Raw genomic sequence first — 21,971 nt, 5'->3', positions numbered from 1 at the left:
ATGATATTGTTTGTCCTATTTAAACATTTGATTGGGGTCCTTTCTCTCTCTAACTCTTTGTGTTAGCCCAATTCGTTGGTGCCTGTAGATTTAAGACATATTTTTCTTTGCCTATTGTCTGTCACATATGCAACAGACTAGGTTCAATGTGTCGCATTTTAAACAATTTATGAATCGTTCTCACATGTGGTAAAAAGTGTTAATTAGATTATATAAGACCTCTAAATGGCATATGAGAATAGGGCTCAAGTAAAGGAGTCGACAATTTATGGTTTACTAGTGATCCTTGCTTTAGCGTACAGTTTTCTGTTGCATTTTTACTTTCCTAGTGATCTTATAGATCATAATAAAAAATTTAGATATCTAATATTTGTTAGTTTAAGAAGCATCGATGTCTGAATTTATACATAGATATTCTGTTATTGTGACTGTTTTTTTTTAAACTGTAACTTGAAGTTTTATACAATTGAAAGTACGCATGTTGGCAACTTCTTTCTGTTGTTTTTAATGAATGATTGGTCAGCAAACATAGTGAAGAACAAGTTTAAATTGCAAGTTGCTCACAATTTTTTTTGGGTAATATTAGTAATTCTGCAATAAGAGCTTTTAAGTTTTTGTCATATTTTTTGTGGATATTTATATTTCATAATTTTGATCATGAAGCTTATGCTTTTACACCTTGGGGCCTATGGCTCGCCTCGTGATAAGAGGTCATCGCATTTAACAATATTGGTCAGGGTGCGGTAGAAAAAATTACAACACCTTGGTAATCAGATATTTATTCAGAGAGGGCATGAATTTTACAACTTTAAATCTAAATTTGATTACGAAATGGATGTGAAACCCCATTGCATTTCAAGCTTGAGGGAATGCAATTATCCGGTTTTAAGAGCTAGTCGTACTTAAAATTTGATCTCAGAAAATATAAATCCTGAGTTCGGTTGAAGCCCTTTGGGACCTCGATGTTCAATGCTTTTACATTAAAATTCGATCAGATAGCACCGATCTGTATGATCGATTGGAGAACCAACCGGACTTGACAGTCAGGAGAACGATCCGTTGCTCGAACGCTTTTGAAAATAATACACGAAGCTCCAGCAGGAAATCTAATCTTAAGATTATGAATCGAAAAGAGCGAGGCGGAATTTTAAGGGAAGAACGCGAGCTCTCTTGTAACTGTGAGTATTAATTTTTGCCGATTGGGCGAAGCTCAGACAGATTTTGGTTAGGGTTTTAAGAAGACGGAGAACCCTGCGTCCAGAATACCACCTTCTCTAGTTTAACCCATTTCCAATTCGGCCGCCTTGGGCACTCCTTTCTTGAGCTACAATTGACAATTCTGCTGCCATCTTCGTTAAATTTCGTTATTCTCTTTTCTACAGTCCACTTTTGGGATCTTCTTGATCTGTCACTGCCTCCTGATCTTCAACAGGCTTCGGGTCAAACTATCCTTTCGTCTTCCATCTTGAGCAAAGCATATTGATTTGCCATTTCTCCGGTCGCCCCATATTTCTGAAATGCGAGATGCCGTTGCCGCCAATAGTGAAATCCGAACTTTCGAGCTTCCGAAGGATCTCTCTCTCGAACCCTTCTGGCTTCAATCAATGCCGTCTCATTTCCAGCCTCAAGGTCGTGTGGCGCAAGGACACCCATATAGACGAGGCCATTGAGAAAGATAAGAGATGGCGCCTCTGCTCCAGAGTCGTCAAGGAGGTGCTCAACGAACCTGGCCAGGTAATCCCCATAAAGTACTTGGAGAAGAGAAGAGAAAGGTTGCGGCTCACCGTTAAAGTGAAAACCTTCCTCAACCGCTACCCTGGGCTATTCGAGATCTACCCAGATCGAATAAAGCCTAAATCTGAGCTCGTCCCCTTTCTCAGAGTTGGCCCCCGTCTTCGTCAGTTTATCGACGACGAGAAAAGGATCAGAGCGGAGAACGAACCGCTCGTTGTCGCGAAATTGAGCAAATTATTAATGATGTCGAAGCACAAAGTGGTCAGTGCCGATAAGCTGGTTCATGTCAAGAGGGAATTCGGATTCCCGGACGATTTCTTGTGCAGTTTGATCCCCAAGTACCCTGAGTTGTTCAGATTGGTAGGTTGTCCGGGCGAAGGGAAATCGTTTCTGGAGCTGGTTTCTTGGAGGCCGGAGTTTGCCAAGTCTGTGATCGAATTAAGGGCGGAGGAGGAATCCCGGCTTACGGGCATTCGAATGAGGCCGGCTTTCAATGTACATCTCCCTCCAGGGTTCTTTCTTAAGAAGGAGATGCGAGAATGGGTGAGGGATTGGATGGAGCTTCCTTATATATCCCCTTATTCTGATGCTACCCATTTGGATCAAGCTTCACCAGAGATGGAGAAGAGGACGGTTGGTGTGTTCCATGAACTTCTTTCTCTTTCACTGCTGCGAAGGGTTCCGGTTCCAATCTTGGGGAAATTCTGTGAAGAGTACAGATTTTCCAATGCCTTTCCTAATATCTTTACTAGGCACTCGGGAATTTTCTACATGTCGCTCAAGGAAGGTATCAAGACTGCTGTGCTGAGGGAAGCATATAAGAACAGTGAATTGATCGACAAGGATCCTTTGCACGAGATAAAGGATAAGTTTATGGAAATGCTGGACGAAGGGCATCGCGAATCGTTGGAAACAGAAAGACTAAGACGAGAATCAGTCCAACGGGAAATGGAACAGGCAGCCAATAGTAATGCAGGTGGCCAGGATTGGGAGGAGGGATCTGCAGAGGATGGTTTCCAAGAATGCCAATGAAGTGATTCTATGTCCACGACTATGAAGTTGGCTATAATATGGTTGTATAAGCAGTATGTCCAAAATGAAAATGGGCACTTCCATGTGCTATAACAGGAATCCATTGGACAGTCTCGGATGTAAAGCCATTAGCTTTGGTTGTATGTGCCCCTTCTTCTTCTTCTTCTCTCCACCACCAAAAGCAAAAGAGTAATGCGGCTGTATAGAAGGACAATGGCTATAAGGTTAGTGATTTGATACAAGTATATATCTCACAGTTCTAGTAATTTTTTCGTGATTCAGCATCCAGGTCTGCTACTGCTGCTGACATCTACCTGTTCTCGCTGTTCTCGGTTCTTGCCTATAGATATCTTATATATTCTAGATGATTTTACCTATTGATTAGAAGTTCATAAATTTCTTCTAATATTCTTCTGTTAGTTATGATTTTTTGTATTGATATCTTCTAGCCCTGGTAAATCTGTTATCTTGATTTGGAAGCTTGCAGTGTCGTTCTCGGTGTCGGTGTTGCTGGTTGCTTTGCTGTGGGCTCTGTTAGTGGCATCGCACGAGATTGGATTTTGGATGGTCTATGTGAAATGTAGTGAGGATATGAGAGATTGATCACTTGACTTGGAAGCATGCAGGTCCTTAATGTTCACATTGCCACTGGCGAGTCAAGGCTGTTTATTAGTATAGACCTGCGAGTGGCGCAGCAGTGAGTAAGGGGCTAAGTTTATATTGATGCTAGTTATTTGAAGATTGCCTGTCTTGGAACCTGCTATTTGTAGAAAACCTTCAATGAAAGCAGTAAGATGGCTAACTGTTCTTGAGTGCTTCTGGTACTTGTGACTTGTGAGATGAAAACTTAAATCACAGTTTGATGCTTGCCCTCTGCAAGTAACAAACGGCCGTATGATTGATGGTGTCTTCACGAGTGTCATGGCCACCAATTTTGGAAGACATATCTGGCAATGATACATTTAGACTAGAGGATCCAACATCCATTTTGATAGAAAAATATAGTTGATTGTTCTTAAAACCTTGAAAAGTCACTTTAAGTTCGAAACTACAACGCTTATTGACAAATCTGCTTCTTTATCCCTTTCCCTCCAACCAAACAGGGTGAGAGTGGAAACGTCTTGAAAGAGAACGGCTTGCCTCACCCATCTCAGATGACTAGTAACAATGTATGAAATAATATGTCAAGTTATTGAGATTAGTCGTGAAACAAGATTAGTTGTGATGTTTCTTAACCCATTCCGAGGATCTCCTGTAGCACTATGCGACCGCTCAAATTTTCGAAGGAATCGTGTAAGAGTTTAATTTTGAAGTGTTCTCCTCAAGAATGTTCCTTGATATGAACAACAAAATTTTGTGTTCAAAATTTCGGAACGAATGTTCTCTCCTGCTGTCTTTTTGTTGAGTGAGACACTTTTCTTGACGACAGAAGAAAAAAAATTCCGTCTTTAATAAGAAGGCTTGAATGGTATCTCTTGTCATTTCAAATCTGCTTTCGTGTTGCTTCTTACTCCTCGGCGCTTAGGTAAGCTCCCCAACATCCCTCCAGAAAGTTTCCCGGCACACATCCCTAAGGAAGCTATGATCCTGCATTGGGTGCCTGTTGGTCTGTTGTGGATGATTTAACACATGTTTTTGGTAGGCAAGGGAAAGAGCATCTCACCGTAACAGGGCAATGGTAAACGTGCATCTATTCAGATGTGTTGGAATGGTGGAGGAAATGGCCCCGACTGACCTTCTGTCTCCACCATTGCTAGAGAAGGTCGTTGCACCAACTGCTTCCCCAACATCCATGGCGGCCCTTTGAGTCTGCAGGAATGTGGCAAATCGGAAGAAAAAAAGCGTAATGATTTCTCATGTCATCCTGAAAATGCTGCATATTAGGCTCTTTGAATAATTTAGAAAAATGTGCATATTAGGCTGCAGTAGCATAACGAGCCCCCACTAATCCAGCAAGGCATCCATCGTTCCAAAACTCGAAAGAGAGATATGGAAGACGAATCCAGACTCGTACCTGGCTCATCGCATCCGCCTAGTAACCCTCAGAACGAAGAGTTTCTCTCTCTTCTCGATCCCTTTGAACCTCATTCCTGCCCCCACACTCCTGCATTTTCGTTCCCTGGATCTGAAGTGCCCATTTTCATTTCCATTCTCATCCTAATTCTGTATTATTTTCACCTCTAGTTCTTGCAAGCAAAGGTAAGATGCATCCATTTTAGCGGGACATATTTTTCTCTACATGTCATCTGATTACTCTGTGGACACTTGACAGGGATCTTCACACGATCTTAGTCGCCTTAGAGATCATTGCACGATCGGAAATGAGAACAGCTCGGCCTTACGAGGAGGAGCTTCCTTAGCTCTATCATCTATGACTCGGGTCAACACATACACAGGTGTTTGTAGCAGAGCATGTGAAGCACCGGAATGAACACACCATGGGGCAGGGCAATCTGGGGATCTCTTTGTCAATTGGGAAAAAGAAGACGTCTTTCTTGGGGAGAATTTTTACATGTAACAAAGGGCAGAACACCTGATAAAAGAGTTTTAAACTGGCCGAAGCGTGGGCAGCGGGAGTATTTCCCGGAGAAAGAAATGTCCGCGTGCCAAGAAAACCTTTCACCGCAATCAAGAATTCCAACCTCCCTTCTCTTCTTCCTTGCAGTCTCCTTCCTCGACGTGTACCCCGTCGCCAGCGGTTCGGCGGTCACCGGCCTCTTCATCATCGGGGACTCGTCCGTGAATTGCGGGGATAACGTCTTCCTCTTGCCGTTCCTACAGACCAACGCCACCTCCTCCCTTTGTGCGAATGCTGACACGCCGCTCGTCCCGGATATCCTCTGTAAGTAGTCGTCGTCTTCTTTTCTGTGGATCGATTTTCATCATATGGTCGAATTAGAAAAGCGAACAGAGTCTTTATAAAGATTGAACTGTACGTGCCGTGAGATCATCATTGCGAATATCCTATCCGGCCATCACCGAGAAAACCTGTCTTGTTTGAAAGAATAATTTTCCGCATAATGGATTTCTCTTGTCCCATTTCCCTGCGCCGCCCCTTGAAGCAAGGATTCAGAGGGTCGCCGCTCCGGCCATTCCGGTTGAAATTACCACAATAGCAGGGGCGAAACCAAAAGAAAATTTTCGTGGAACACTAACTATACCAATAACTACACGGTTAACACATTTTTGACAAATTTTCAATTAATAACCCTGATCTCGTAGGGCTATTTTTATTATATTGGACACAAGTTAATCATAATTTCAATTTTAACAAACGTAGGTTCCGTGGGCATATATGCCCCACGGAGACTGCACCTCCGCCTCGCGTCTTAAGTACATCACCATGCCCTGTTTATGTATTTTTTTTTGTTTGTAATGCAGCCGAGAAGCTCGGGTTGCCACGTGTACCGCCTTTTTACGGCATGAACAGGACAACCGAGGGCGTCATCAGCGGCCTGAACTTCGGGTCGTTGACGGCGGGGCTGCTGTACTCTGAGAGGTTTAGTCTCCAGGGAGTGAACACGCAGCTGCGCCAGGCGTTGGAGGCGATGCAGCTGCTGCAGATAAGCTACGGGCAGGATCGCGCAAGGGAGCTGGCCTCGCGGTCGCTCTTCTACATCTCCGCCGGCGCCAACGACTACCTCCGCCTCTTTCTGCCCAACGTCTCTGGCGTGCAGCGAAAATTCGCAAGCACGGCCTTCGCCCGCTTTCTCGTCCGTCAGATGTCCCGCGTCATCAAGGTAATCTCTCTCTCACGTATGAAATTCGGAGCGATGTAGGCTCAGGCCCGGGTTCTAGCAGAGCAGCAATTCTGATACTCAACTCTTCTAACAAGCACGAAAAATGGACGCCATTGTTGTAGGATCTGTATGGCGCAGATGTAAGGAAGATTATATGTGCGGGGATCCCGCCACTTGGTTGCACCCCGAGGCTTCTGTGGGAGCGCTACAATTCTTCGGGTGGTATCAGCAGCAGCCTCATGGAAGGAGCCTGTGTTGACGACGTGAACAAACAGGTCCTCGAGTTCAACGTGCTGCTTTCATCAGAGATCGCCAAGTTGCAGGACGAGCTGCCTGGATCGAAGATTCTTTTCTGCGATGTCTACCAAGGCATCATGAACATCATTCGCGAGCCCCGAAGGTTCGGTAGGTGACTGCATTTGCTTACCAGAACACCGTCACGAACTTAAATATAAGGAGCACCGGATCGTGACTTCGTTCACGTTCCGGACCTTGGTTTTGATAGTCCAAGCACTGTCGATGCCAAACTTTCTGCCGCGTTTCTCAATGCTCATCATCATCGCTGTTTGTGTTTCAGGATTCTCGAACGTCAAAAACGCGTGCTGTGGGGTGGGGCCGTATGGAGGCAGGCTGGGGTGCAGGAGAGATGGGACGGTGTGCAGCGACCGCGAAACACGAGTTTGGTGGGACTTATACAACCCAACTGCAGCAACAAACTCGCTCCTCGCGGAGTGGATGTGGGCCGACGGACCCCTGAGCATCTGTGCCCCTGTCAGCATCCACCACTTGACATTCACGTAAGCATCTCGGCCAATTCATGTGGACACTTGGAAGTGTAAGGAACTCCGTGTGTGGGTGTGTGTGTGCGGGCGCAGGGGAGCGGCGTTCTAATGGAGCAACTTAAAAAGCGTGATGGAACAGAACCAGCAAATATTTTGTGCTTCTGAATTCCAGAACAAGTCATGTTGATCCTGTAACTTTCATTTGTAAAAGCAATGACCGAGTAAAAATAGCTCATATCAGGTGAAATATATTGGTCACAATTGTGGGAGAGACAATTACAGGTGTGGGCAGATTAAACCAGCACAACCAAGTATTACCCCGAGTATGGTTCCTCGGAAACAAACATATTTCCACAAAAGAATGGAATGGAAACCAAAATATTTCCACAAAATATGAAATATATACTAAATCGGGTGCTGTGGAGACGGTCAGAAAATGAAGGTGGCTAGTGTGCCTCTGTTGATGAAACCCAAGAACAGGACGAGAAGAGGAGGATTCAAGAGGTCGAGTCACTTGGAGAACAACTTGGCTCTGTCAAGGCTGCAAGAGGAAGTGGTGGCGTCGATGCAGCTGCACACTTGGTCTTCGTCCAGAGGAAACGTTGCTGGGAGGGGGTGATCGGGGATCACGCCAACCTTAAAAAAAAGGAGAAACCATTACATCTTACTAGGAACCCAAAATAGAGGGCTTTTAGTGAATAGCGGCAACGAACCTTGTCAATATCAATATGAGAAGGGGTCTCGTAACGAGCAACAGTAACAGCCAACCCAGATCCATCAGATAGTTCGAAGACTGATTGGATTTTTCTGTAAAGCATACATACTCAGTAACCAAACTTAGCAAATTGATCAGGGCTCAGCATTTCAAGGAGCTGGATCCTGAGGTCTAACTCTCATGTGTCAAGTATGGACTAAAGGACTTTTCAGTTGGTTGATGCATTAAGGGTAGGCTATTAACATATATGAAAGAGAGGAACATACCCCTTCCCAAACGTCGGTTCTCCGTACAATACTGCACGGTTGTTGTCCTTTAGGGCTCCAGCAAGTATCTCACTCGCACTTGCAGTTCCTCTGTTCACCTGAACAAGCGAAGACAGTAAGAGAAAAATTTCTTTGCACATGTGCATACACACACATTCGTTATATGAGTTTGGAAATGCTTTACCAACACCGCTAAGGGCTCTGATGTTGCTATCGCATTGTTTGCATCAGCTTCGTACATGTCCCTCACACCTCGGCTATCACAGATATAGACAATGACACCTTTTTGCATCCTAAAAGAAAACGACACAACAAAAAACCTTTTAGAAGCACGTTATAAAGAAAACAGCGAAGTAGGGCAAAATGTCAGGAAAGAGAAGAATGTATCGAAAGAAGGCTTTTGCAGGCATAAATGTCTCAAGGAGACGTGATATTATTTTGGAGTCTGAAAGCATGCAACATGTGCAACAAGTGTATGGATAAGCATAACTTTCTTTCTTGTGGGAGGCTTCTCCGATTTGTTTCTAGCTAACGCGCAATTTACAAACTCATCCTTCCTAATTGTCACTGATGAATTTATCTCTAACATTTGCACATGAACCATCATTTTCACTTCTCAGCTAACCGTGATTCCATTGGCAGCAAAATAGGTTTATCTTGTCTGAAAATTGCCAGTATTAAATCCCAGCTAAGTTACTCCCTTCGGACTTTCAAAGGAAATCTCTACCATTTATTGTAAAAAAGACAGATTGTGTCGCCAAATCTAACCACGTCTACAAAAGAACGACTAGGTGTAACACAGGGATGAATATGTTGGAACAGGTACAGATAACATCGGGAAGGAAGACTCTTGTCCCTTTTCTTTTTCCTTTTTTCTGGCATATGGGGGTAGGGGTGTGATCGTTCTGCTGAGTGGGGTTGTTGGAACTGGAAGGGCAAAGGAAATGGGCTTTAGCATACACCGGCATATTTATGAAAGCTAAACCATGAAAAAAGTCGGTACACAAGTGTACTTTTTAAGTGGCGTACCAGATCTTTGCAACCTCAATTCCTTCAGGGAATAGACCACCACTGCATGAAATTTGAACATGACGTAAGACCAGAACTTACACAGAGACAAACAACTGCACTTAATATATTTCCATTCACCTATTATTTCGAAGGTCAAGGACAAAGGCATCTACGTTATTTTTTCTCAAACTTTCAATAGCGTCCTTCACAGCTCCTGCAAGCCAAACATCCAACTCAATGAACAAACAAAGAAAATAAGAAAATTTTATTTCAAACTTCTCAAAAAAATAAATAATCCCATGCACTTGCAGATTCATGCATTTAACATTTTATAAACAGGAGAAAAATGCACCACTCACTCAATCAGAACTGGCAGCTGCCAACCTACTTGCTTACCGGAGGCATTTTGGTTAAATGATGTAAGCTTGATATATCCAATTTTCTTGCGCTCCTTTCCCAAACTTGAAACTTCACACATCCTTGACGTTACTGGGCTAAACTTAACCTTCTCTCGCCTTCAGAACAGAAAAAGTACGTGATTGTTGTTCAGAGCACAAACCAATATAGTGTTAGCACGAAGCACGAAATATAGAAAATGATGGTAGTGGGACTTACTTAAGTGATATATTCTTTTCTTCAGATGGACTACTACGAATTGTTAATTCCACTAGACTTCCCTCTGGCCCTCTAAACATTTAAGACATCAGTCAGGAAAAGAGGAAACCCAAATGGGTTGGAAAAAACATGTGCTAATAATGATCAAAATTGCCCCTGGTATTATAGCATTGAACAGCAAAGAGTTAAATTTTTTGTCTTGCATGTCAAAAGAATTTTCAGTAGCTCTTTACATGCATTGCTTTGGCCAGATGTAACCCATAGAAATTTCATAACTACCATCATTCAGAGGTTCAAATATGCATAATTTCTGTAGTTTCCGTCTTCAGTCTTCATAGAAAGAGTCGTCCAGGAAACATTAAGCAACACTTATAAGCAAACAAGAAGTATATCAACAAGTTTGAAGTATCATCATCAATCATCATCACATAACCCAACAAACAGGACGAAATCACAAACGTCCAAGGAAATTTGACACGAATGTATTCCTCATCAATTGATCGGAGAACAGATTAGAAGAATTTCCCTTTATACTGAAGGGATACTAATTGTTAAAAGACATACAAGATGTTAAAGATGAACTCCTTGCTGTAACTGCAAGTTTGCAGTGTGAATCCAGCTATGAGAACCAAATGTGTATAGTTAATTGAAAACTTACTGAAGGTGATCAGCCGCATCATATAATCCCATGCTGGTGGTGCTTTTATTATCAATTGCTAGAATAATATCTCCAGGCAGAATACCTGCTCTATTTGCAGGTCCACCAGGTGTAGCTGAGATAACCACAAGTCCAGTAGATGGTTCCTTTGTTTCTTTAGGGTAGCCAATGGACAAACCCACGCCTGTAAGAGCTCCTTGAGTGCCAGACTGCCTTCAAGGTAAACAAGTCAGTCAGTCCTGTAGAAAAAAGTTGACACGCTATTGCATGACAAAGTGGTTGCATGAAAAATAGGATAACCTTGAGTACATTCTTGTGAAAAAGTTAATGCACAAACAAAAAATTACTGGACATAAACAGGGAGAAGGAATAGGCTCATACCCGCAAGCTCTTGAACTTTTCAGGTTCTAGGAATCGAGTGAAGGGATCATCCAATTCTCTAATCATCTTCTTTATTGCAGTATCTGCAAGGAACTCATTCTTCAGTCATGTGCATTAGAAGAACTGATACTCATTAATGACGTAAGTAAATAGACTAAACCAGTTAGGGAATTCACAAGATGAATTATTTGTTTCATCTGGGAGACTAAATTGACAGTCAATTAAGCAAAGGTTAGTGACATTACTCCTCAATTGCCAGACAGAAAGATGGAGTAAACTCGCTTGGAGGATTGTTACTCATCTGACAGCCATGACCTCACCCACACTAGACATTAGCTTTTATTCCTAATATTGTAGAAAAGAAAAGAGAGAAAAAGAGAAGAAGAAGATACAACTAAGAGGACGCAACAAGCATAAACTATAGTTTCAATTGCTTGACATTATGCATCAACAGGTAGACAGATGAATCACCCCAATCCCATCCTACCAACATAAAAAGTGTATTTGTACATATGGAAATGTGTACATGTCTCTTCTCGTGTATTCATTGGCTCTTCTCGAAGTGCTTTTTCACGGTACCGAAACCATCCAGTTCCATTGAAAGTTTTGTCATAATAGGCACGATCAATAGTCCTCCATGCCTCCAAAAACAACAGATTCTCCTCAGTCACTGCGTCTGTATTAAATTACAAAAATCACGTAAAAGATCAAACTAGATTATACATATCACACATGGCTCAAGAGTCAAGACAAATTAAAAAGCAATACACATTTGAGAGCTTCTGTTTATATGGTGCTCAAACAACTGAAGGGAATTTGGCATATGATTATAGAAGTAGAAAGTTCTGCAAACAAAAGATATATAGATGAAAAGGAATACTTCCCATGGATATGTCGGAGTCAGACACAACCATGAGAAGTGTTATCAAAGTTGCAATCCAACACATCAGCAGTCAAAATCAAATCCAAAGAAAGGGGAACGCACATGATGGATTGTTACTGACAGCAACCGAAACAGATAAAATAATGAGCACTCCAACAAATGACCGAACCATAAGGTAGTGCATGTGGTATCTGAAATTCTTCCATCTCTTTAGTTCTGGGAAACCAGCCACACGCTCTTGGAACTTCAAAATGTGATGGTAAAATGAGGGTTTGCAGTACATCAACAAAGTCCTTTGTATCTTCTTCAAATACTGAAACATTGAACTGTTTACTAAAGACTTCTTAGTATACATAATCAGCTCTGCAGTTTTCCATCTAGAAGCCCTGTCACTACTTAGACACAGAAAATGGCTCCACTCATGACAGGTTTTCCTGATCCTCATCGACTGAAATGCCTACATTGGGAGAAAAAAAAAAGTGAGGCACTAGTAGAGAAACTAGTTGTTTTCAGGAAAGTACAGAAACATCTCATGATCCAAATTGAATTATAACTGCAGGAAAAGCTAAAACGCGCAATATTTCTGATTGGTCACAAAATGATTAGCTTTATACATAGTTCAATGAAACAAATTAAGGTAATAAGGCATTACCATGCATTTGGCAGGCAGAGAAAAATTATTGAAAGAACTAAACTGTGTTCTGTCGAACATAAATAGCATCCACCTAAAGTTGGAAATGGTACAAATTCTTTCTCATCGAAAAAGAATTTATGAGGGATGAATGTCAAAAATGAGACCACCTATTCATGAACGAGAAACACATGGATTCTCGTACAAAAACTTTTTAACACCTTAACAACAATACAACCAGCTGTTCACTAAGCACTTGTGGCATCCCTCTCCTGATTAGATAAAAGAAACAAAGACTTTCTACCATAGGTGTTTCAATCATGGAAAAGAGAAAAAAAAATTCCATGGAGAAGGTAAGGACCACCAAAGTTACTGACTTTTTGTTAGCATACTTAACCACCAAAATGCTCCCAACCTGGGGTCGGAGTTCTTCCTTATCCATTTACATCTTATATAAAGTGACTTGCCGGTTCCACAATATTACTTGATCATAAATTTTCTGCCTCCTGCAAAGGCCAAAGCGGGGCATACCTCCTGGGGTTGGGGAGGGCCTCTAGGGTCTTTCGCTACTTCCACAAGGACTTAGGACTGGTGTGTCCCTATTCCTCTTCAAAACGTTTTATACTGCGCATTAGTAAATCGGTCCTTCAAAGGTCTACTTAATCAGTGCCATCATCTCATTGAACCATATCCTCAGTAGTATGTGATGCATTATATGTAAAGGGCAGAATGGGCGACATGTATTGCTGACACAGAATCATGAGAACTGGAATTTTCAACATCCTATGAATTAAATTAAAATCATCTTTTCTTTGGTTTGACAAGTAGGTGGATAAATATTTCCACACGCTTCGAGCCTTGGTTCTTCCTTATGTCCAATACCAAAATAACAGAACGTCATCTCCAAATTCAATTCCCATTTTTTCAGACCGAAAATTCAGAAAGCCACACTAACACATCAAATGTCCTTAGTGGTTCGCAGTCTTTTTATGTCAAAGTCAGGTTCAGAAAGCAAAGCAAAGTACCAATCATCCCCCAACACAATAAAACGAGAACGATCTGCTGGCAAATTGTAACGTCCGCACAAACGCCTTTTGTGGGTCTTAGTTACCAACTCTAGGACAGAACGTCAACAGAGTGATAAAATAAGAGGCATGCAATTATGTATGAGAACCAGAGGGCCAGACCTGCGTTTTCTTCAGAGAAAGCGGTCGATGAAGACACGCACATGGATGATAAGAGGGCGCATCAATTAAAGACCACACGGACAAGGAGTGCACAGTGGCCATCTCTCTTTGGGTTCAATTAGCAATGCACTTCCACCGTATAAATATAAGGACATAATCCACGCTACCCAGGTGCCGGAAATAAGCGTTTCTACTAAAGTTGCATCTCAAGAAAGCAGGTGTCGGGATGCCGAAAGAGACTCGTTGGTGTTAGAAACTACTCATCCCTTAGGAAAATGGTTGTCAGTTTTCCCCCAAAACGTTCAAGCGTAAAGTGGCCACAGCGCCTGTGCTGGAGGAGGATCGCTCATACTGGTGGCACTGTCGGCGACGACTCTGTCGACGGCGTCGTTCGTGGCTGCGGGTGCAGGGGAGAGAACCGCTCAACGCAAGGGAGCGAGGAAAATCAGCATCAAACACGACACTAGAAAAGAAAAACCATGGTTTTTAAGGTGCTCGGATCTGAGATCGGAAACGGGATACGGATGACGGTAAAGATGAGGACATCTCCAGGATAGGGAAGACTTGGCTGTGATTTGAAACGATTATGAATCTAACAAGTTCTCAGAGTAAAACTCATTACCGACCCAAGCATTAATTAAGATTGTAGAATTGTAAGATTAAATTGAGCAAATAAAAACTCAAGGTTCATCTTCCAATTTTTTTCTTTTCTAATAACAAAAAACACAGATACGGGTCGTTGCATAATGATAAAAAAACACCAAGCCAGGTGGATCTCTGAGACGGTACCAAACACTGGATGATGTTAATTTATCAATATGAGAAAGGTTTTCGCCGATGACTAGTGGATATGACGTGAGGCGGATGTGTGGCCCTTCAAGAATCGTCCTATTCGAAGTCGATTGGGTCTTCATTTTTTTCTAAGAGTGGGTTTGTAAAAAGTATTGAACCTTAACTTGCAACTGAACACCTTGTCTTCCCATTCGTATGCATTTCGTACATTGTCACAAGAAGACCATAAACACTGAAAAGGGAAAAGAAAAAGAAAAAGAAAGGTCTCCTTTCATTTGCAAGTCACACATTTGAAAAATTTAAGACGTACTTCTCATGGATCTAATAGGAGATAAACTAGGCTTAATTGATGGGTACATGTTTAACTTAATCTTTTTATTTTGCCAGGAGTTCTACCGCCATAGTGTCTCATGCTGCATCCATCCTTTATTCTCATTATTTCGAAAACAATTTATTCACTAGAGCCAAAACTTTTAGCATTTTAATGTTTGACAAAAAGGACAGAATAAGTTGGTTGATTCACTTGAGAGAATTAAGTCGTCATTTCTGAGCCAACCACAAAGTTGGAGTACAACACACATTACACCGAATGAACGCTCGATTTAGTACAAAATTCAGGGACGGAGCCATATGTGGGCACTGTGGGGCTTACGGTTCCACAAAAATATTCTTATTCATATATTAGTTAGCTTCATCTATTTGACTTTGTTATATTTTAGTGCCCTTTAATCATTAAATTAATGGGGCCCCTCGATGATTTTACCATATATTTGAGCGATCTAAGAATTTTTGAATCAGTTCTCCTTAGCCAAATTTTTTTTGGTCCACCATCAAAACTGATAGTTTACTGACTGCAAGCACATTGCGTAGCTTGATAAAAGGATCCTGTAGTTGGGGAACAAGAGATGTAATCTGATCTCCGTTTTATTCTTACGTCCCATGAAATTTCTCGTCGACCATTTCAGTACTGCAAGCATTTATAGAGTGCACAAGCCCTCTCTGCTCTGCAGAATGTTGCCTCAAGAAGAGGTGGCTTTTACCATTTGAGAGTATGGAAGCTACTTGCATTGGATGATCGAACACCTCGCATGAGTGTCGATCCTAGGGAATTGGGGGGAGGGTCGATCTGAAGGCTTTACATTGAAAAGTTTAGTTTTGTATGTAAGATTGTAAAAAATCTTAAGGGACTTATAAAGAGATTAATAAGTGAATGGCGTTAATTTTTAGTAGTTTAGAGTTGGAATCAAATTCGTTGCGGAACGAGTTGAGATCCACCAAACAAAAAGCTCAAACTTTGTGTAGTAGTAGGCCGAGTTGTTACAATCGTATTAGAGTTAGGTCTACACTTAAATCTATTGTCTCACATGTGGGAACGCATGTCCCCTAAGAGGTTTAGATTGTAACGTTTCTTTTTAAAAAGTTCAATCTTGAATTTAAAATTGTAAAGAATATTGAAGAACTTATAAGTAGGTTGATTAAGTGGCTGGTTGTTCCCGTTTATGATTTTTAATGTTGAAACTGATACTAGGAAAGGGTGGGTTGACATCTGCCAAACCGGAGGGCCAAGACCGTCATGAATTTTCGTGTTCAATATAGTTAATGATTAAAGTACTTTACATGAAAATAAAAAAAAAACATTAAAAAAAACTATAAAAGATTTTTTTTAATTACAAAAATATCCCATGCTCCTTTACACGCAACTTTGTCTTTGTAGGATCTCCTCCCGCTGACGTAAGGAAAAACAAACAACATCCTTTACGGCATTTTACTATACAAAGTGCACGCATGAATCGTCGCACCCTCAAAAGAAAAACAAAGTCCGGGGTTTGCCCCTTGTTCCATTATCGTTGAACAGTGATGTATCTATCAGCCATAAATACGAGTGGTTCTTATGCCAATTCACAGTAAAAAGTGAAAGCATAGATTCTGCACATCCAAACATAAAACAAAACTGTCTCTCAATCGTTTCGTGGAGTATCACAAAAATCTTGTACGGCATATTTGTTCACACGTTCCTTAGACTTTAAAACCTGCACAAGACAGAAGTAGAAGTAGCACCAAATCAAGGATGCAAAAACAATAAGAATATATGTATTAAGAGCGCATTTGATGAGGACATTGTGTACTTAGGACTCAATTTTTTCATGAAACAGATGTTTTCATGGACAATATTTTGTTGTTTGAAAAAAAAAAAAAATGTCCTTATGAATGTTAATTGCATATTTAACAAACAAATACTAATTATTCTCATTGCGAAAGAAAATTAACCGAAAGCCAATAGATCGATGTCAGTTTGGATGGAAACATATGCGTCCTACCGTTACGAAAAAGTAAAGGCATCATACCTGCTCGTCCCAGTCAGTTCTCCTTGTAAAATAAACTAGTACAACTGTTTGGCAGGCAACGCCAATAACCATTCCTACCCATACTCCCTGCAAAACAGTAATAACCGGTGCGAAATGAAGAATCAAACTGAAAACAAAGACAGATAGAATTGACATTAAGAGACATACATAGAGAAAATCCCAGTGACTGTTAGCAACTCAACACTGGATGGGGATATTGAACCTTGAACCTGTTTTTCTTTCTAAAGATGTTGATTTAAAAATGGTTCTGACTCGGATTGTGTACAATTGGTAATTGTATATATATCAGATATATTTAGTCAAATTTGGGAGCTGATCAGACATGCGATTGGTACCCAGACTCGGGCTTCTTTGCATCCAAATCCAAAGAGTAGTCGAGATGGAGAAGTGTAGGCATACTCACTTCAACTTGGAGGCCTACAACGTATCCCAATACTAGTCCCAAGGGAACGCCCACCACATAGTAACACGCGATGTTGACGTACCCCACCGCGGCTTGCCATCCACCGCCGACAGCGACACCTACAGCCAACTCACGAGTTATGACATGCAAACAGTATCTACTACGTTTTGGTGAACAAATGAACAAACACGTTCAAAAAGCAAAGATTTTATTCTTTGCAAGATCCAACAGTCGGTCCTTTCTTTTTTCAGAGAACAAAACAATGTTATTGAACTTTTTGATCGAGTTGTATTATGTGTACTGTAGAGTTGGCGATGGAAGAGACATGAGACCTGAGAGAACGGGCTGTACACTGTTGAGCAAGATGGTGATGGCAAGCAGAGGAGACAGGAGATAAACGGCGTCCACGACCTCCTGGTCATCCGTGAAGACGTACGCGACAGATCCGCGGAATACCATGAACAACACAAAAAGTAAAATGCCTAGGACGGCTGAAGTTGCAACGACGACCAGGATTGAGAACTTCGCGGCGCTGGCGCTTCCTCCTCCGAGTTCATTCGACACCCTCACACTGCAATACGTTCATTAATTACGTTCAGCAATCATCACACACACCTACTCTCTCTCTCTCTCTCTCTTCCCCTATGTGATGTTACCGAGGCGTTCCATGTTTAATGCATGCCTTTGCTCCTGCACTTGCTGAAAAACTCTGCAGTACCGACTCAAGGTTACGTTTTTATATTAAAGGACGATTTTAAATTTCACTGTTTATTTCTTTACAATTTTCGAAAACCGAATGGCACTCTTCATCTGCCACATAAACAAAAAATAATAGTCACACACAGAGCAAGTGGTCCAAAAGCTCTGCACCACCTCTCAGAACTGTCTACATGTGGATGGTGCTGAGAAAATAAATGCGTTGATGGTGGTCGGTAAGAACTCAAGGCGACGAGTATTCTGCTATTAAATGTTGGGCCGACAGGAAGCAGTAGATAAGCTTATAAAGAGGGTAGAGAAATTGAAACGAACTGACGAAAGGGTAGATCTGTAAGTTTAGTGCAGGAGTGGAGATTTGTATGGTAAAAAATTTTGGAAAGCAGATTTCTGAAGCCTAACGATTTTCGTGCAATTGTACAATTGGAAAACTATATAAAAATATGTAAAGTCCATTCGGCCGAACAGTATGTGGAATCGTTCGGCTTTGAAATCAAGCATTTCAAGCGCCAGTCCTACTGTTAAATCTCATCATTTGAGAGCCTAATATTTATTTATTTCCCAGCGTTATTTTCTAAAGAGAAAAAGGACACTTATATTATCGTTTATCTGATGATGGCAATTCTCTCTCCCCCTCTCTCATAACGGCTATGCTATGTAAGCATGGGGAAACGGGGAGACGAACAAACGGAAGAAAAACGGTGCATGCGCTCGCACACACAAATTTACTGTACCTGGCTGCAGCAAAGAATCCAAGAGAAATCATCATTGCCCACCCACTTATATTGAGGCTGCACAATACATGAGAAAAGTATTTGAGGTAATGGAACTATATAATTAACAGGCGAGGCTGCGAAGGTTAAGATTACCGAACCAGATAGCCAGAGCATCAAGGGCAATTGTAGCATTCTTCAAATTTCCAGTCAGTAGGATGAGAACTGAATTATACCACAACTCCAAACTGCACTTTCAGGCCAATTTCAATCAATTCGACCAAGTAATCTCCAGAACATTTAATGTCTCTAGCTCATATGGGTAAAAAGAAATTCATATCAAGAACTTCTACTACTTAAACATTTTAAATACGTTCTTCTTTCTCAGTATTACTTTGTCATTTTACATTTTCATTTTTCCAAAAAGAGTACAGGAATTTATGATAGATTTGATGCTAAAACCAGGGTTACCTAAATCGGTCGGTTTCGGCTCATGGGAGGGGTGCATAACTACATAAGCTGATGGAAGCAGAAGAAGGGAGAGAGAGAGAGAGGGGCCTCACCAGAGCATTACACCGGAAGAGGCCGATAGCTTAATCACAGGCCACAGATCAAAAAATGCAGTTGTGGAGAAACCAGACCAAGTCATCGGGCAGCCACCGCAGAGAACAAACAGAAGCTGCCCAATATCTGGAATCCAGTAGGCGAGGTTCATGGAAATCAGGACGCCTTCCACTCCCATCCCCAGCTTGTATGCAAGAAGCCATGAGAGAGACACATGAAGCAATAAGCTGACACCTGCCAAGTAGCCAATGATCTTGTTCTTTCTTTGTGCCTGCAGATACATTTGCAGAGAAAAGGAGAAGACAAAGGAATACAAGACAGGAATGAACCACAAGGACATGGAGGCAGCGGTCTCTGATACGCTCTCGGTTTGTCCGAGCAGTACAAGGATGGGTTTGGCGAAGATGAAGAGAGGGAGAAGGCAGGTGGCGGTGCAGAGAAGCACGATCCATGATCGTTGGAGATGGATGCCCAGCATGGCGTACTGTCCTGCTCCAAACGCCTGACCACACAAAGTTTCCAACGCACTGGCCATGCCCAGCTGCAGATCACAGCATTATGAGCCTTACTTACGGGACTAATATTGCCAAGACGTGTAGGTAAGGATACTCTCGATCGTGAGAGGAATCGTGTGAAAACCTTAATATTACCAAGACTACATTTCATTTTCAGGCAGGAGATTCAAGAGAAACTTCAAAATGACTTTGCGGAACTACAATATTACTATATTAGTTTCCGGGACTCCATTTACTTACCAGGACTCCATTGCCGAAGCGACACAGGAGAGTCAACACCAGCGCATATGCGGCAAGCTCAGTCTGGCCGAAATGGCCGATGTAAGCTTGGCTGATAACTGCGACACCATACGTTGAGAACCTTGTGAAGATGGCTGGACCTGCTACCACCCACAGCTTTTTGGACTCTTCCCACACCTTCTTGGTCAAGCGAGGGTGTTGCTTCTCTGTGTCATCATCGTCGGCAGGGCAGCTGATTGAAGAAGAAGAAGCCTTGTCTCTAAGCTGCTTCCCATTATTTCGAAATGTAAGCACGTACAGAACCTTGGATGCAAGGGAAGACCAAAGTAGCAAAAAGCACAAGACCGTGGGTTGATGATAAATTAATATTTCTTTTCTTTCTTTTGCCCTTGTGCCTTTTGAGCTAACTTAAATAATACCCATTCGGTTCGGCCTCCTTCAACTAAGAAGCTTTTATCTGACTCAAATTAAATTTCATAGCGTTAGCTGTGGCACAGGGCAATAATACCTGCTGGTCAAACGGATAAATGATGGAGGCAAAGAATTTTTGTGCCTACCAGTCGTCCACCGATTTTGATTTGGCAATGGCAATGGCATTACCCGAGAGTGTTAGTTGGTGTCTGCCTCCTGTAATACGAATAAAGTAGCTGTTAATCGAGGTTCCTGTGAAAAACGAAAATCGTTTTAACTAAAATTAAAGAAAGAAAGGAAGAAATGGTGCGTCCGTCACTAGTTCATTTCAAACATCTTCGGCTAGGAATGTTGTCCCCCCACGTCCCTTTATATCGAAGGAGGGATAGACCAACCATGGATCTGGACCTATCTGAACAAGACTTGGATAGCTTTAGATCCAAATACACACTATTTGATTTTGGATACAAATAAATTTCAAAAAAGAAGTAATCAACGTTCCAAAATACATCAAGCAGGAGATTTCATGCGTGCATGTACAGGAACGTATAATCTTGATAAAATGAAAAATCAAAAGTTTTTTGGGAGGACGAGAAGAAATTGTAAAAATGTTAAAAGTCTAAAAAGTACACCTTATTATCGAAAATACCCAAACCTACCCCCTTGTTTGTTTTCTTTTTTTTTTATCACTAAAACCTTCCGAAGGCTATAATGCTTAGTTATTGCTAGTCAATTAGAGGCGTAAAAAGTTCGAAAAGGAAACATCAAGAAACGAAACGAAGGAGTAGCAACGACGCGGTTTGTATGACTTTTTTTTTATTATTATTATTCTGAGTCAAGGGGACAGGTATCATGCAATGCAAGGAGGGATCATATCTGTTTGTGATGTTTCCACAAATCTCATATCTGTTTGTTCATATATATATAGTATTTTCAAATGATAAGATGAACACCATGTGCATATTCACTTTCTGGTTATCTCCTACACAAGGATTTGAACGAGACCAATTAGGCCAAAAGTTACTGAAGGCAGCAGTGGTTCTCCTAATTGACTGGCAAGTATTTGCAGTTTTTAAGCAAAAACCAATCAATTGTCCTGCAATTGCGAACACGTGCAACATTCTTCACTATCCTATAAAGCAAGTAAAAGCACGAAACAGCAGCCAAATTTTTCATCATGAAATTTAAAGTGCAGAAAAAGAAGGCAGAGCACATCTACATCACATAGGAAGCATGGGGGAGCGTAAGTTGCTTTAACTCTTAGGCCTTAAGATCCTGAGAGCGGCTTTAACGAACTAGAACATGATTTTGTGCACCGCAGGATAAGGAACCTCAAAGCCACAAAGAAGCAGCCAACAAGATTCTAAATGAACCAACTAAAATAAAAGATGCAGAAAGCATAGAGGATACATACAAGTGAGAAGAGATGGAGAAGTACCATAATCTGTCGCTTCTCAAGGGAGATTGGTGGTCTTAAAAATATACAATGGAACGGAAAGCAATAAAGAATTGGGGCGAGAGAGAGATGGTGAAACGAGGGTTCAATTGCAGGCAGGGGGAAGAAGAGTCCTTAGTCCGTTCAGCTGAATCAGTTACGACTTAAGAATATTGGAAAAAA

The 21,971-nt window shown here is 41.6% G+C and overlaps 4 protein-coding genes across 7 annotated transcripts; 2 read left to right on the top strand and 2 right to left on the bottom strand.

Annotated features, from left to right (window-relative positions):
• The first annotated feature begins 994 nt into the window (after nt 1-994).
• LOC116250449 (protein WHAT'S THIS FACTOR 1 homolog, chloroplastic) lies at nt 995-3,590 on the top strand. The gene is made up of 2 exons (XM_031624074.2): nt 995-2,990; nt 3,247-3,590. Exon 1 carries the CDS (start codon nt 1,525-1,527, stop codon nt 2,764-2,766), a length of 1,242 nt encoding a protein of 413 aa, XP_031479934.1. The 5' UTR covers nt 995-1,524; the 3' UTR covers nt 2,767-2,990; nt 3,247-3,590.
• Nucleotides 2,980-7,523, top strand: LOC116246443 (uncharacterized). The gene is made up of 8 exons (XM_031618321.2): nt 2,980-2,990; nt 3,216-3,333; nt 4,409-4,528; nt 5,039-5,162; nt 5,432-5,608; nt 5,947-6,506; nt 6,629-6,906; nt 7,084-7,523. Exons 1-8 carry the CDS (start codon nt 2,980-2,982, stop codon nt 7,343-7,345), a joined length of 1,650 nt encoding a protein of 549 aa, XP_031474181.1. The 3' UTR covers nt 7,346-7,523.
• On the bottom strand, nt 7,503-14,239 carry LOC116250440 (carboxyl-terminal-processing peptidase 2, chloroplastic-like). 2 transcript variants are annotated; one of them, XM_031624060.2, is made up of 13 exons: nt 13,636-14,239; nt 11,920-12,274; nt 11,422-11,610; nt 10,935-11,017; nt 10,554-10,762; nt 9,896-9,967; nt 9,677-9,795; nt 9,419-9,494; nt 9,299-9,340; nt 8,454-8,562; nt 8,270-8,367; nt 8,002-8,095; nt 7,503-7,924 (listed from the first exon to the last, which is right to left on the bottom strand). In XM_031624060.2, exons 1-13 carry the CDS (start codon nt 13,735-13,737, stop codon nt 7,799-7,801), a joined length of 1,674 nt encoding a protein of 557 aa, XP_031479920.1. In that variant the 5' UTR covers nt 13,738-14,239; the 3' UTR covers nt 7,503-7,798. The 2 variants fall into 2 exon arrangements, with proteins under 2 accessions (XP_031479920.1, XP_031479923.1); XM_031624063.2 differs by having other exon boundaries at nt 11,461-11,610; nt 13,636-14,237.
• Nucleotides 14,240-16,071: 1,832 nt separating this feature from the next.
• Nucleotides 16,072-20,330, bottom strand: LOC116267145 (protein DETOXIFICATION 21-like). Of its 3 annotated transcripts, XM_031648733.2 has the most exons (9): nt 19,943-20,080; nt 19,517-19,728; nt 19,187-19,421; nt 18,785-18,871; nt 18,645-18,701; nt 17,529-17,767; nt 17,197-17,315; nt 16,773-16,859; nt 16,072-16,457 (listed from the first exon to the last, which is right to left on the bottom strand). In XM_031648733.2, exons 1-9 carry the CDS (start codon nt 19,951-19,953, stop codon nt 16,386-16,388), a joined length of 1,119 nt encoding a protein of 372 aa, XP_031504593.1. In that variant the 5' UTR covers nt 19,954-20,080; the 3' UTR covers nt 16,072-16,385. The 3 variants fall into 3 exon arrangements, with proteins under 3 accessions (XP_031504593.1, XP_031504602.1, XP_049932735.1); XM_031648742.2 differs by having other exon boundaries at nt 19,187-19,728; nt 19,943-20,330; XM_050076778.1 differs by lacking the exon at nt 19,943-20,080 and having other exon boundaries at nt 19,517-19,931.
• Nucleotides 20,331-21,971: the final 1,641 nt, after the last annotated feature.

This window comes from Nymphaea colorata, chromosome 1, assembly GCF_008831285.2.
Source record: "Nymphaea colorata isolate Beijing-Zhang1983 chromosome 1, ASM883128v2, whole genome shotgun sequence".
Taxonomy (NCBI): Eukaryota; Viridiplantae; Streptophyta; class Magnoliopsida; order Nymphaeales; family Nymphaeaceae; genus Nymphaea; species Nymphaea colorata.
The sequence above is the reverse complement of the archived record's forward strand: the minus strand, read 5'-3'. Positions and strand labels throughout refer to the sequence as shown.

What these genes read in the sequence shown, in the direction of transcription:
- LOC116250449 (XM_031624074.2), top strand. Translation starts at nt 1,525, where the DNA reads ATGCCGTTGCCGCCAATAGTGAAATCCGAACTTTCGAGCTTCCGAAGG.
- LOC116246443 (XM_031618321.2), top strand. An exon ending in GCTCGTCCCGGATATCCTCT is followed by an intron (nt 5,609 to 5,946) that starts GTAAGTAGTCGT and finishes TACACGGTTAAC; the next exon opens with ACATTTTTGACAAATTTTCA. An exon ending in ATCATTCGCGAGCCCCGAAG is followed by an intron (nt 6,907 to 7,083) that starts GTTCGGTAGGTG and finishes TTTGTGTTTCAG; the next exon opens with GATTCTCGAACGTCAAAAAC.
- LOC116250440 (XM_031624060.2), bottom strand. Translation starts at nt 13,737, where the DNA reads ATGGCCACTGTGCACTCCTTGTCCGTGTGGTCTTTAATTGATGCGCCC. An exon ending in TTTCTCTGAAGAAAACGCAG is followed by an intron (nt 12,275 to 13,635) that starts GTCTGGCCCTCT and finishes CTCCCAATGTAG; the next exon opens with GCATTTCAGTCGATGAGGAT. An exon ending in AAAAGTTCAAGAGCTTGCGG is followed by an intron (nt 10,763 to 10,934) that starts GTATGAGCCTAT and finishes CCTTGAAGGCAG; the next exon opens with TCTGGCACTCAAGGAGCTCT.
- LOC116267145 (XM_050076778.1), bottom strand. Translation starts at nt 19,853, where the DNA reads ATGAAATGTAGTCTTGGTAATATTAAGGTTTTCACACGATTCCTCTCA. An exon ending in GCTGCCTCCATGTCCTTGTG is followed by an intron (nt 19,422 to 19,516) that starts GTTCATTCCTGT and finishes GCTACTTGGCAG; the next exon opens with GTGTCAGCTTATTGCTTCAT. An exon ending in TTGTAGGCCTCCAAGTTGAA is followed by an intron (nt 16,860 to 17,196) that starts GTGAGTATGCCT and finishes ACTGTTTTGCAG; the next exon opens with GGAGTATGGGTAGGAATGGT.